Below are 13,084 nucleotides of genomic sequence, written 5' to 3'. Positions count from 1 at the left end.
GTGGGGGGGGGGGGCGCCCTGGGCAGCATAAAAACTCCTCATATAACCTGGCAAAAGTGGATAATACGTGCCAAGGCACAATATCCTGACCCCCGCCAGCGTGATTGTATTATAAAATAGCAGGGCTGAAGCGCGCCATTGAGGGGGCGGGGCTTAGCCCTCACAGCTCTCATCAGCGCCATTTTCTCTTCACAGAAGCTGTAGAGACGCTGGTCCTTCCTCCACACTGCTGTAACGAGTGACAGCGTGTAAAAAACGGGGAGGGGGGCACAGTTAATTTGGCTAATATAAGTTATGAAAGTGCCAGAAACAGGTCTGGGTTTTATATTAAAGTTTCAGTACTGGGATTGAGCGCTGGGGCTGTGAGCTGGCAAACTCCCTCTGTGTTTCTCTGACAGGCTTTACTGTGGGTCTATCCCCTATCTGCCCAGTGTGTCAGTGGGTGTCGGCATGTCTGAGGCTGAGTGTTCTTCCTAGGAGGAGACTGTGTTAGTGACAGAAATGACTGTGGGAGTGACCGTGACGGCACCGCCGACTCCTGATTGGGTAAATGTGTTGAATGCCTTGAATGCTAATGTGGCTCTTATTAATAAGAGATTGGATAAATCTGAATCTCAGAACCAGGCATGGAAGAAAGACCTCGGGGTAACATAAAGTTCATTTGCTCAGTTGGCAGACGCAGATACCGACACGAACACTGACTCCAGTGTCAACTATAGTGATGCCAGATTAGACCCAAAGTTGGCAAAGAATATTCAGTACATGATTGTGGCAATAAAAGACGTGTTAAATATCACTGAGGACCCTGCTGTTCCTGATACTAGGGTCTGTATGTATAAGGGAAAGAAACCTGAAGTAGCTTTTCCACCCTCTCATGAACTGAATACTTTTTTTTAGAAAATGTGGGAAAATCCTGACAAAAAGTTTCTGATTCCCAAGAGGAATCAGGTGACGTATCCGTTCCCCTCTGGGGATAGAGAAAAGTGGGAGTCTTCCCCCACTGTGGACGAGGCTCTGTCACGGTTGTCTAAAAAGGTGGCTTTACCGTTTCCTGACACGGCAGCCCTTAAGGATCCTGCGGATTGTATACAGGAAAATACGTTAAACTCCATTTACGTCACCACAGGTACACTGCTCAGACCAACCATTGCATCGGCGTGGGTGAGTAGTGCTATTGAAAAGTGGGCAGATAACGTGTCATCTGATATAGATACCCTAGATAGGGATAGTATCCTGTTAACTCTGGGTTATATCAGGGACGCTGTGGCCTACCTAAAGGAGGTGGCTAGGGATATTGGCATTTTGGGAGCAAAAGCCAATGCCATGGCAATTTCAGCTAGGAGGGCATTGTGGATTCATCAATGGAATGCTGATGCTGACTCTAAGAAATATATATGGAGTCGCTCCCATATAAAGGTGGTGTCTTGTTTGGTGACGGTCTCACTGGATTGGTATCTACGGCTACCGTGGGTAAGTCGTCTGATGCTGATTCTAAGAAATATATATGGAGTCGCTCCCATATAAAGGTGGTGTCTTGTTTGGTGACGGTCTCACTGAATTGGTATCTACGGCTACCGTGGGTAAGTCGTCTTTTTTGCCTTATGTTCCTCCACAACAAAAGAAAGGCCATTTTCAGATGCAGTTTTTTCGGCCAAATAAATACAAAAAAGGCAGAGGTTATTCCTTCCTCGCTAATAGGGGAAGAGGAAAACGTAAAAGATCTCCAGCCGTCGCAGCTTCCTAGGAGCAGAAGTCCTCCCCGGCTTCTTCCAAATCCACCACATGACGCCGGGGCTCCTCTGAGGGAGTCCGCACCGGTGGAGGCACGTCTCAAGCTCTTCAGTCAATTCTGGGCTCGTTCGGCCCTGGACCCATGGGTTTTACAGATTGTGTCCCAGGGGTACAAACTGGAGTTTCAAGACGTTCCCCCTCACCAATTTTTCAAATCGGCCTTACCAGCTTCTCTTCCGGACAGGAAGGTTGTATGCGATGCCATACAAAAGTTATGCCCAAATCAAGTCATTATCAGGGTACCCCAGTCCCAACAGGGAGAAGGCTTTTATTCCAGCATGTTTGTGGTCCCGAAGCCGGACGGTTCGGCCAGACCAATTCTGAACCTAAAGTCCCTCAATCTTTACCTAAGAAAATTCAAATTCAAGATGGAATCTCTCCGAGCAGTGATTTCCAGTCTGGAGGAAGGGGATTTGATGGTCGACATAAAGAATGTCTACTTCTCCGGGGCTGGGGAGCAGTCACACAGGGGAAAAACTTCCAGGGAAGATGGTCAAGCCAGGAAGTTTGTCTGCACATAAACGTTCTAGAGTTAAGAGCCATTTACAATGGTCTTCTGCAAGCGGAACGTCTCCTTCGAAACCTGCCCGTACTAATCCAGTCGGACAATATAACAGCAGTAGCGCACATAAACCGCCAGGGCGGAACGAAGAGCAGAGCAGCGATGGCAGAGGCCACAAAAGTTCTCCGCTGGGCGGAAAGACATACAAGCGCTCTGTCAGCAATCTTCATTCCAGGAGTGGACAACTGGGAAGCAGACTTCCTCAGCAGACACGATCTCCATCCAGGAGAGTGGGGTCTTCATCAAGAGGTCTTTGCAGAAGTGACAAGTCTTTGGGGAATTCCTCAAATAGACATGATGGCATCTCGTCTCAACAAGAAACTTCAGAGATATTGCTCTTAGTCGAGAGACCCTCAAGCAATAGCAGTGGATGCTCTAGTGACACCGTGGGTGTTTCGGTCGGTGTACGTGTTTCCTCCGCTTTCACTCATTCCAAAAGTGATAAAGATCATAAGAAGAACAAAGGTTCAAGCGATCCTCATTGTTCCAGATTGGCCAAGGAGGGCTTGGTATCCAGATCTTCAGGAATTACTCATAGGAGATCCCTACGAGAGGATCTGTTACAGCAGGGGCGGTGCGTATATCACGACTTACTGCAGCTACATTTGACGGCTTGGCGGTTGAACGCCGGATCCTAGCCCGAAAGGGTATTCCAAGTGAAGTCATTCCCACACTTCTTCAGGCTAAAAAAGAAGTAACGGCAAAACATTATCACCGTATTTGGAGAGAATATGTGTCTTGGTGTCAATCCAAGAGGGCTCCTACGGAAGAATTTCAGCTGGGGCATTTTCTCCATTTTCTGCAAGCAGGTGTGGATGCGGGCCTGAAGTTAGGCTCCATAAAAGTACAAATTTCGGCCTTATCAATTTTCTTTCAAAAATGATTGGCCTCCCTTCCAGAAGTTCAGACTTTCGTGAAGGGCGTTTTGCACATCCAACCTCCTTTTGTGCCCCCAGTGGCACCATGGGATCTTAATGTGGTGTTGCAGTTCCTTCAATATCATTGGTTTGAACCTTTACAGAAGGTAGAGTTGAAATTTCTCACTTGGAAAGTGGTCATGTTATTGGCCTTAGCATCCGCAAGGCGGGTGTCTGAGTTGGCGGCTTTATCTCACAAGAGTCCGTATTTAACTCTCCATGAAGATAGAGCAGAGTTGAGGACTCGTCAACAATTTCTGCCGAAGGTGGTTTCATCGTTCCACATGAACCAGCCTATTGTGGTGCCAATGGCTACTGACGTTTTTACTGAATCAAAATCTCTCGAGGTGGTCAGGGCTTTAAAGATTTATGTCAGCAGAACGGCTCCACTTAGGAAAACTGAAGCTTTGATTGTCCTGTATGCTTCCAACAAGATTGAAAATCCTCTAAGCAGACTATTGCGCGCTGGATCTGTCATACGATTCGGCAGGCTCATTCTACGGCTGGATTGCCATTACTGAAATCAGTGAAGGCCCATTCTACCAGAAAAGTGGGCTCATCCTGGGCTGCTGCCCGAAGGGTCTCGGCATTACAACTCTGCCGAGCAGCTACATGGTCGGGTTCAAATACTTTTGCGAAATTTTACAAGTTTGATGCCCTGCCTGAGGAGGACCTCATGTTTGGTCAATCGGTGAGTCATCCGCACTCTCCCGCCCATTCTAGAGCTTTGGTATAAACCCCATGGTTCTTGAAGTGTCCCCAGCATCCTCTAGGACGTATGAGAAAATAGGATTTTAATACCTACCGGTAAATCCTTTTCTCTTAGTCCGTAGAGGATGCTGGGCGCCCGTCCCAGTGCGGACTCTATCTGCATTTCTTACTTATTAAGTTTTGGTTATGTTACACAAAGGTTGTGTTTCTGTTGTAGTCAGCCTGTTGCTGACATTGTTCATGCCGTTGACTGGAGTTTCTGTTAAATGCCATGTTGTATGGTGTGTTTGTGGTGTGAGCTGGTATGCATCCCACCTTAGTTTAACAATAAATCCTTTCCTCGAAATGTCCGTCTCCCTGGGCACAGTTCCTATAACTGGAGTCTGGAGGAGGGGCATAGAGGGAGGAGCCAGTTCACACCCATTCAAAGTCTTAAAGTGCCCATGTCTCCTGCGGATCCCGTCTATACCCCATGGTTCTTGAAGTATCCCCAGCATCCTCTACGGACTGAGAGAAAAGGATTTACCGGTAGGTATTAAAATCCTATTTTTTTACCTATTCGCTGTGCTGCAACCGAAACCAGCTAGTGATCAACTCAGAATGAGGGCCTTAATCTGACAGCACTGGCTCATTTAATCCTATTAAAGGGATAGATGAGCATGGCTCCATCTGTAGGTTTCTATGTAACTTTATAGGGTTCAATTCAATTCAGTGCAGATTGAATAGCGCCGGTAATTAGCTCAATTCAGCACGCTCTGACACCCGGGGAGAGGATTTCTTCTGTGTGAGCAGAAATCCGACAAAAGTGCTGGTGTGATGCTGACTTCTGTCCTTAGCATGGTGAAAACAGTATCGCGCCAGGCACTTTAGATGGAGAATGCAGGTCCTCGCGTGAAAACATCCTGTTTAGTCCACGAGAACCTGCCTTCCCTGACATGAACCTGTGCTGAGTTGCATAGCATGGGGACCTAATTCCCGCTGCTATTCAATCAACGCTGAATTGATTCAAGCCCATTGTTCCCTACTTCTAAGGTTTCCTTTCCAGGAGAAGCCCCAAGAGTAAAACTCAGGGGGTAATTCAGAGTTGATCTCTATGATCATTTACTCTGACATGTGGGGGGACGCCCAGCACAGGGCTAGTCCGCCCCGCATGTCAGGCCCTACCTTCCCCGCACAGGTACATAAGCTTTGCACGGCAGCGATGCTTTTGTACCTGACGAGTAGGGAGCTACCCGCCGCCATCCGGGTCACAGCGGCTTCGTGTGACATCACACAGCTGCCGCGGCCAGCCCCCCCAACTGTCCGGACACGCCTCCGTTGTCTGGACCGCGCCCTACCAACGGTGTCCTAATGCCATTGGCACGTCCCCTCCCGCACCATAACCGCCTCTGCCTGTCAATCAGGCAGAGGCGATTGCAGACAGTGAGATGCTGATAGTATCTCACTGGTCTCCCGGGTGCGAACGCATAGTGCGGCCGCTGCGCGTGCGCACTCCACACAGTAATTCGCAGAAATCCAGTCTGAATTACCCCCTCTGTTTGGTGATTTGATGGGCGTTTAAGGGGTTTAGTATGAAATACCTACAACCAAAATCCTGACGGTCAAAATATCGACAACAATTGACCAACGGTCAAAATACCGACATTTAAAATACCGACAAGGTCAAAATACCGACATTTAAAATGTTGACAGGTCAAAAAAGTCGACACAGGTTTTTCAAAAAAAAATTATGTATGTCAACATAGGTCAGCATGGACACCATGTAAGTGTACCGGGTCCCCTCGCATGGCTCACTGTGCTCGCTATGCTTCGGGTATTATAGTCCCCCTCCAGGTCCACTGGGATGGTAAAATATGAACAAGTCGGTTTCAATAAAAAAAAATCATAAAAACCTCATGGCGACTTTTTGACTGGTCAACATTTTAAATGTCAGTATTTTGACCATGTCGGAATTTTGACAGTCAGTCAATGGTTGTCGGGATTTTGATTGTAGGTAAATTGACCGCATAAGTGTATTATTTTGCAAGAAACTGTTTTGAAAGCACCAGCAGCTGGGAGTCTCCAGCCTAAAAGTACCCCAGTATCACTATCATTTGGAGCAGAAGTATTACAGATACCTACAATTATCTACAGTACATCACTATGCATTGCCTGGCCAGGAGTGTACTTCTTGAGAGGTGACTATAATAGGCCCTACACACTGGTCGATCTGACTGAAAGATATGAACGATTTCATTCATTAATGAACGAGACACCGTTCATATCTTTCGGTGTGGAGGCTCCAGCGATGAACGATGGACGGCCCCGCGCTCGTTCATCGCTGGTGCCCCGTCGCTTGTGCATGCAGGCAGTCCATATTTGCCTGCACTTCTATGGAGCTGGGTGACGGGTGGAGTGAAGCAACTTCACCCCCCCCATCACTGCCCCCCCTCCGCCAGGGTCGCCCGTCGGCCGTATCCGCCGTCGGGCAGCTCGGCGGCGGATCGTTAAATGTGTAGGGCCCTTAACACTATTGTTACCCTTGGAGGCTTTAGTGAATAGTGGGAAAAGTTGCTATACAGGAACTGTTGGCTGAAAGTTTATATAAGACTATTTTAGTTATTAACCAAATACAGCTGCTGCATGATGCTACTAACAGCATGCAACTGATGCTACCAATGCCTGCTTTTTTCTAATCTGCTAACTGATTGGACAATGGGGGTAATTCCAAGTTGATTGCAGCAGGAATTTTTTTAGCAGTTGGGCAAAACCATGTGCACTGCAGAAGGGGCAGATATAACATTTGCAGAGAGAGTTAGATTTGGGTGGGTTATTTTGTTTCTGTGCAGGGTAAATACTGTCTGCTTTATTTTTACACTGCAATTTAGATTGCAGATTGAACTCACCACACCCAAATCTATCTCTCTCTGCACATGTTATATCTGCCCCCACCCCCCCCTGCAGTGCACATGGTTTTGCCCAACTGCTAAAAAAAATTCCTGCTGCGATCAATTTGGAATTACCCCCAATATTTAAGCTTGGCTAGAGGAATTAGTGAATTAATTGTTTTTTAATATATTTTATAAGAACCGGCCGGTACTGATGGAAACTGTATGAAGAAATTCTCTCTATATATATTTTAATTAAAAGAAATTTTAAACAATGATCTCAATAACACCTGTTGTTTAAGCGCTCTGATTCTCGCAGTTTTTTTCTCTGCTATTTTGGTTGCTGAACAACAATCTCATTTAAATATTCCACAACTAGTAAATAGTTTTTAAGTTGTTTTTACCTAAAGTTGCTCATATATTTCTGTACAATTATGCCATGGTAGATGTAACTTCAAACTAATCAACATCCATAGCAAATCGTCCTGAAGTCATCCGGGACGTGAGGCGGGCGTTAGGTCGACAAGCATTAGGTCAACATGGTCATTAGGTCGACATGTACTAGATCGACATGCAAAAATATCGACATGAGTTTTTTTACAATTTTTTAAATTTTTTCACTTTTTTCATACTTAACGATCCACGTGGACTACAATTGGGAATGGTAACCTGTGCCGAGCGCAGTGGTAACGGAGCGAGGTGCACTAATTGGGGTTCCCTGTCACTTTACGAAGAAAACGACACCAAATACAGTCAAAAAGCTCATGTCGACCTTTTTCCATGTCAACCTTTTTCCATGTTGACCTAATGCATGTCGACCATAAGTGGTCGACCCAATGCATGTCGACCTAATGAACCACAGCCATCTGGGACAGCTGGTAATTCCATTTGGACAACTGCATTATGTGGTGGTATGACAGGGTGAAACTCTCTCACATTTGAAGAAAGGGTTAACTTTCTGTGGCTCAGGAAAATAACCACACCCTTACTTCAATTAAGAAGAGTTCAGGTATATAAACCTGCTTGTGTGTGTATGTCAGTCAGTGGCTGAGACTTACGGCTGTGTACGTTTAGTACCCTGTGCTGGATGCTACAGGGCTGACCTGCTATTTGCAGTACTCCTATGAATGAATAATGCTTCTTGTAAAGCTGTGCTCTTACAGTATGTTCCTAAATTGCTGGTGCAACTCCTGTGGGGCAGGGAGTTATGTGAATGGCCACTATATAAATAACTGGTAATAATTCATTGCAAATAATAAGTAAACTTATTATTACACTTCTATAGGTGCAGAAAGTAACTCACAATTGATAATATATAGGTGGCCCAATGAAAACATTTCACACCAGGCTTAAATGTAGATGTTTTTTTCTTATTATTGAATGATTAACTTCTTCTGCTTCAAACTAAGGGGTCAATTTACTAAGCCTTGGATGGAGATAAAATGCACGGAGATAATATACCAGCCTATCAGCTCCTAACTGCCATGTTACAGGCTGGGTTTGAAACATGACAGTTAGGAGGTGATTGGCTGGTACATTAACTCCGTCCACTGTCTCTCCATCCAAGGCTTAGTAAATAGAGCCCTAAATCTGATGTGTAAAGGTCTTCTGTCACCACCTAGTACAGAGGTTCTCAAACTCGGTCCTCGGGGGCACACACACTGCATGTTTTGCAGGTCTCCTCACAGAATCACAAGTGAAATAATTAGCTCCAACTGTGGACCTTTTAAAATGTGTCAGTGAGTAATTAATACACCTGTGCACCTGCTGGGTTACCTGCAAAACATGCACTGTGTGTGCCCCCGAGGACCGAGTTTGAGAACCTCTGACCTAGTAATTTCTTCTTTATAATATATGGCAGAGTTTCCCAAACTCCACCATTACTTTCCATGTTTTAACAATATCCATGCTTGAGCACAGATGACTTACCGTAATTAGTACCGCAGTCAGTTTGATTTAGCCATCTGGACTCAAGCATGGATATCCTTAAAACATCGACTGTAATAGCGGACTTTAGGAAACTCTGATAAATGATATACTGTATGACAATATTTGCTTTATGAATTTGGCATGCTGCTACAGTGCGGCTTTTGTAGCAATTATTTATTCAGTTCTACTTTATATGTTTTTATAACAACATTGCTGTTTTTGTATTTTATCTCAAGGTAAACCGACTTTGTCCTATTAAATAAAATATTTTTATGTTCTATATAAAATAATGCACATTCATAAAGAAGTGATATTTTAATATAGTTTGGGTATTTTTTTTAAGTGCTTTTTACATTCCAGTCCTGTATTTCTAGCACATTTTACTTTTAGATAAAGTGATTCACCTACTGTTGTAATGGGTTTGGGTTGGGAAACCGGTGCTCGGGATCCCAACGATCAGCATACCAACCCCGGGATTCCATCAGCTGAATGCTGGTGTGGGGGGGCGAGCGCAACAAAGCCCCTTGCAGGCTCACTGCCCTCGCCACATGTTCAATCCCCACTCAGGACATCCAAGAGTGGGAATATTCCCCGTGGGTCGGTATTCTGTCGGCATTTTGATTGCTCGGGATCCCGTTGGCGACGGTACAGAATCTGCTACTGCACATTTTTCTTATGTGATTATTCAAAGCAAAGTTGTTCTTATTGCACATGTTATAGATGTATTATAGATAATAAAATGTCAACTTATATCTTCTACTACTGTCAAGAGTTATACATTGCAGTCCTTTACCACTGTAAATAAGTTTGCATTACATATCTTTCATTTTCAGCGTTAAGTTGCAAGATAAATTTAACAGAGTAATGTACAGTATGGACAGTTGATAAACGTAGTCATTTCACTGTATCACTATGTAGGTGCCAGAATGTGAGCACAGACATAATTTGGTTTCCAGAATCAGTGCCAGCTTTTAAATCTACAGGACCATAGGAATAAATCAAATGTAAACCCGGTATTCAGAATATTATTCTACATGTAAAAGCCACATGCACTTCATATATTGTTCTTTTTGTTGGAGGAGAGTGCTCTGTGCTGTCTCCTGCGAGCTGCTGGTGACTGGTACCCTGTACTGCTGATGCCGCATCAACGTGACCTCCAACCTGGCCACCTAGGTGTGCTAGTGTGCACACATGGCTTTCCCACATGTCTTAGGCTCTGTGGAAGGGCATGCCTCTGTGTGTCTCTCCTGTGCGGAGAGGGTGAGTTACACCACAGATACTGCAGGTGCCACTGTGTCAGCACCACTAGTTTCTCCATATACTTCACTGCCACCACTATGTGTTAGTGTTGCGGTGTGCCTCACAAAGCACCACAACGCCTTTATATAAACCCCCAAACATTTCTGGTTGGCTCTGTTGAATTTGCCAAGTACATTGTATACCTACTGCACTAACCCTGAATTATTCAGCAACCTGTTCTACCTGGTTAGTAATCCACAAGCTGGTTCAGTTAGTCATTGCGTGGACTCTCATAGCTGAACTCTTTTTAGTTTTGATTTCCCCTAAATAAGTGTATTTAAAACAGATTAAATAATATATGGAAAAATGTGACAGTTTTTTTCTTTTTTTTTTTCTAGGCAACGACATTAGTCTTTGTGACCATCCTAGATGAAAATGACAATGCTCCCATGTTTCAAAGGCTGCTGTATGAAGTTACTTTGGATGAGGGTCCTCTGACACTTAACTCTGTGATCATCACAACCACAGCTGTGGATCAAGACGAGGGTCTTAATGGAACGGTTACCTACTCCATTATAAGTGGCAACCTTCAGAATACCTTTAACGTAAACAACACGACGGTAAGAGTGAATCAGCAGACGGATGAATGTGCAGTATATTTTAGGTAACAAGACTTTACTATATCTGGAGAATGGTCTCTAGGCTGCTTTTGTGAGATAGCTGCAAATATTTTAGCATCCCCCAAATCTCCAATATCTCCTGCGAACCCCTTCATTTCCAACAGCAGCTGCAGCCCCTATCGTTTTTTGTGGGGGACGCTATGCTGTCGGATTTACCAAGAAGTTTGGCCCCCACAGCTAACGCCATCAGAAGATTGCATTGTGCTGCTGTAGCTTATGGGTTACAGATCCCAGAAAACGCAGAGAGAGGGTCTATCCAGAACCCCCCAGCAATGGCCTCCGCATATGTGTGGTAAGCTGACTGCATGTGCACAGGGATCTTGACACAGGCATGAACACATCTCAGGTACACACTCCTGCATGTGTACCGTCAGACATTCCAGCGGTATAATAGATTATTGCTAGGCTATTATTGCACCCAGAACGCACAACAAATGCAATTATTGGTAAATGGGCCCCTTAAAGTGTTAAGTTTACATGGTAGCAAAGCAAGATTTAGAGATGCATTAGAAGACTGTGGCTTTGTATCTGTATCGTTTCCTCCATCAGTTTCCTTTGTCACTTGGAAGGTGAACTTCTTTTTCTTTTTCAATTTAAAATAGATTAATTGTGTTAAAGAGCAACATATACAAATGCCGCAGCAAGATTGGCATGCTGCTGCCATTTAGAGGTGGCGCAGGGTAGCATTGCAGAAAACGGGAGCTTGTCAAGCCTATTTCTTAGGCTTACTGATGCCAGTGGCTGTGTCCTTGGATGCTGCTTCAATGGCTGCAGCTGAGTGACAACACCGGCCATCTGAAGTTACCTGAGAGTAAAGCTGCCCATACGCCTAAAGATTTATTGGCCGATCTGGCTGGTTGTAATGAAAATCTGGGAATGGATAAGAGCAAATGACAATTGACCATTTGCTCCCAAACACTGGAAAATAGACAAAAAATGGTAAATCAGGCAAACTGGATAAATCCATGTGATTTAACCAATTTGTCTGAAAGACCGTTTTTATTTTTATTTTTATGGCATTTAAGAACAAATGGTCAATTGTCATTTGCTCTCATCCATTACCAGATTTTCATTCCAACCATCCAGATCAGAAAAGAAATCTTAAGGTGTATGGCCAGCTTTACATAAATGACCAATTGTCAAGCAGGAGATTCAGTGCTGGTCTCTTTCAACTGCAGTTGCCTCCTGCTGTATCTTAGCACAGTCGCTGCATACAGCGGCCATAGCTAATGCATACATCTCTGAATCAGGCCCATTGTTCTAAGCATGAATATTGATGACAGATGATAACTATATACAGTGGTATACATAGTGGAAAATGTTTGTCCTGAGCCACCTTTGACCCATCATCTATTTGTTACTTGTACTTATTCTAAAGTCAATTTTGTTTACAGCTGCAAATACCAGAGAGTAGAAAAAAAGAACACAAATGGCTGCTACTATACTGTCCTGTTATATGTACACTGAGCATTTCAACTAAATCTACCAAAGAATTTGTCAATCATTTCTGTATTACTTGTTAACTTGAATGTACAGTGTAAATTGTTCTCAATGCAAGTACCGATATGTAGGGCTCTATTTAGTGAGCATAAAAAGGTCATTCCAGGTAGCCCTTTACACTCCAATCTGACACTGGGCCATACATACAAATATATATATGTATGTATGTATGTATGTATGTATGTATGTAAGTGTATGTATGTATGTATGTATGTATATATATATATATATATATATATATATATAAATTAGAGATGTGCACCGGACATTTTTCGGGTTTTGTGTTTTGGTTTTGGATTCGGTTCCGCGGCCGTGTTTGGATTCGGACGCGTTTTGGCAAAACCTCCCTGAAAATTTTTTGTCGGATTCGGGTGTGTTTTGGATTCGTTTTTTTTTTTTTTTTTACAAAAAACCCTCAAAAACAGCTTAAATCATAGAATTTGGGGGTAATTTTGATCCCATAGTATTATTAATCTCAATAACCATAATTTACACTCATTTTCAGTCTATTCTGAACACCTCACAATATTATTTTTAGTCCTAAAATTTGCACCGAGGTCGCTGGATGGCTAAGCTAAGCGACACAAGTGGCCGACACAAACACCTGGCCCATCTAGGAGTGGCACTGCAGTGTCAGGCAGGATGGCACTTTAAAAAAATTGTCCCCAAACAGCACATGATGCAAAGAAAAAAAGAGGCGCACCAAGGTCGCTGTGTGACTAATCTAAGCGACCCAAGTGGCCGACACAAACACCTGGCCCATCTAGGAGTGGCACCGCAGTGTCAGACAGGATGGCAGATCAAAAAAATTGTCCCCAAACAGCACATGATGCAAAGAAAAAAAGAAGCGCCTATTCCGTACCGTAGTGCTATATATACTGGTGGTCA

At 44.1% G+C, this 13,084-nt stretch overlaps 1 protein-coding gene across 6 annotated transcripts in view; it reads left to right on the top strand.

Moving 5' to 3' along the window:
* The window catches only part of CDH23 (cadherin related 23), a 1,868,204-nt gene that overhangs the window by 1,751,351 nt on the left and 103,769 nt on the right, over window positions 1–13,084 (top strand). For 5 of the 6 annotated variants that reach the window (XM_063958779.1, XM_063958778.1, XM_063958781.1 and 2 more), the window contains one exon: window positions 10,415–10,636. In XM_063958779.1, coding sequence (XP_063814849.1) covers window positions 10,415–10,636 — 222 coding nt within the window. Of the gene's footprint in view, window positions 1–7,906; window positions 8,084–10,414; window positions 10,637–13,084 lie in introns of those variants that run through there. The other variant, XM_063958783.1, reaches the window with a different exon arrangement.

Source organism: Pseudophryne corroboree, chromosome 3 (genome assembly GCF_028390025.1).
Source record: "Pseudophryne corroboree isolate aPseCor3 chromosome 3, aPseCor3.hap2, whole genome shotgun sequence".
Taxonomy (NCBI): domain Eukaryota; kingdom Metazoa; phylum Chordata; class Amphibia; order Anura; family Myobatrachidae; genus Pseudophryne; species Pseudophryne corroboree.
Note: the sequence above shows the minus strand (reverse complement) of the source record. Positions and strands in the feature narration are given on the sequence as shown.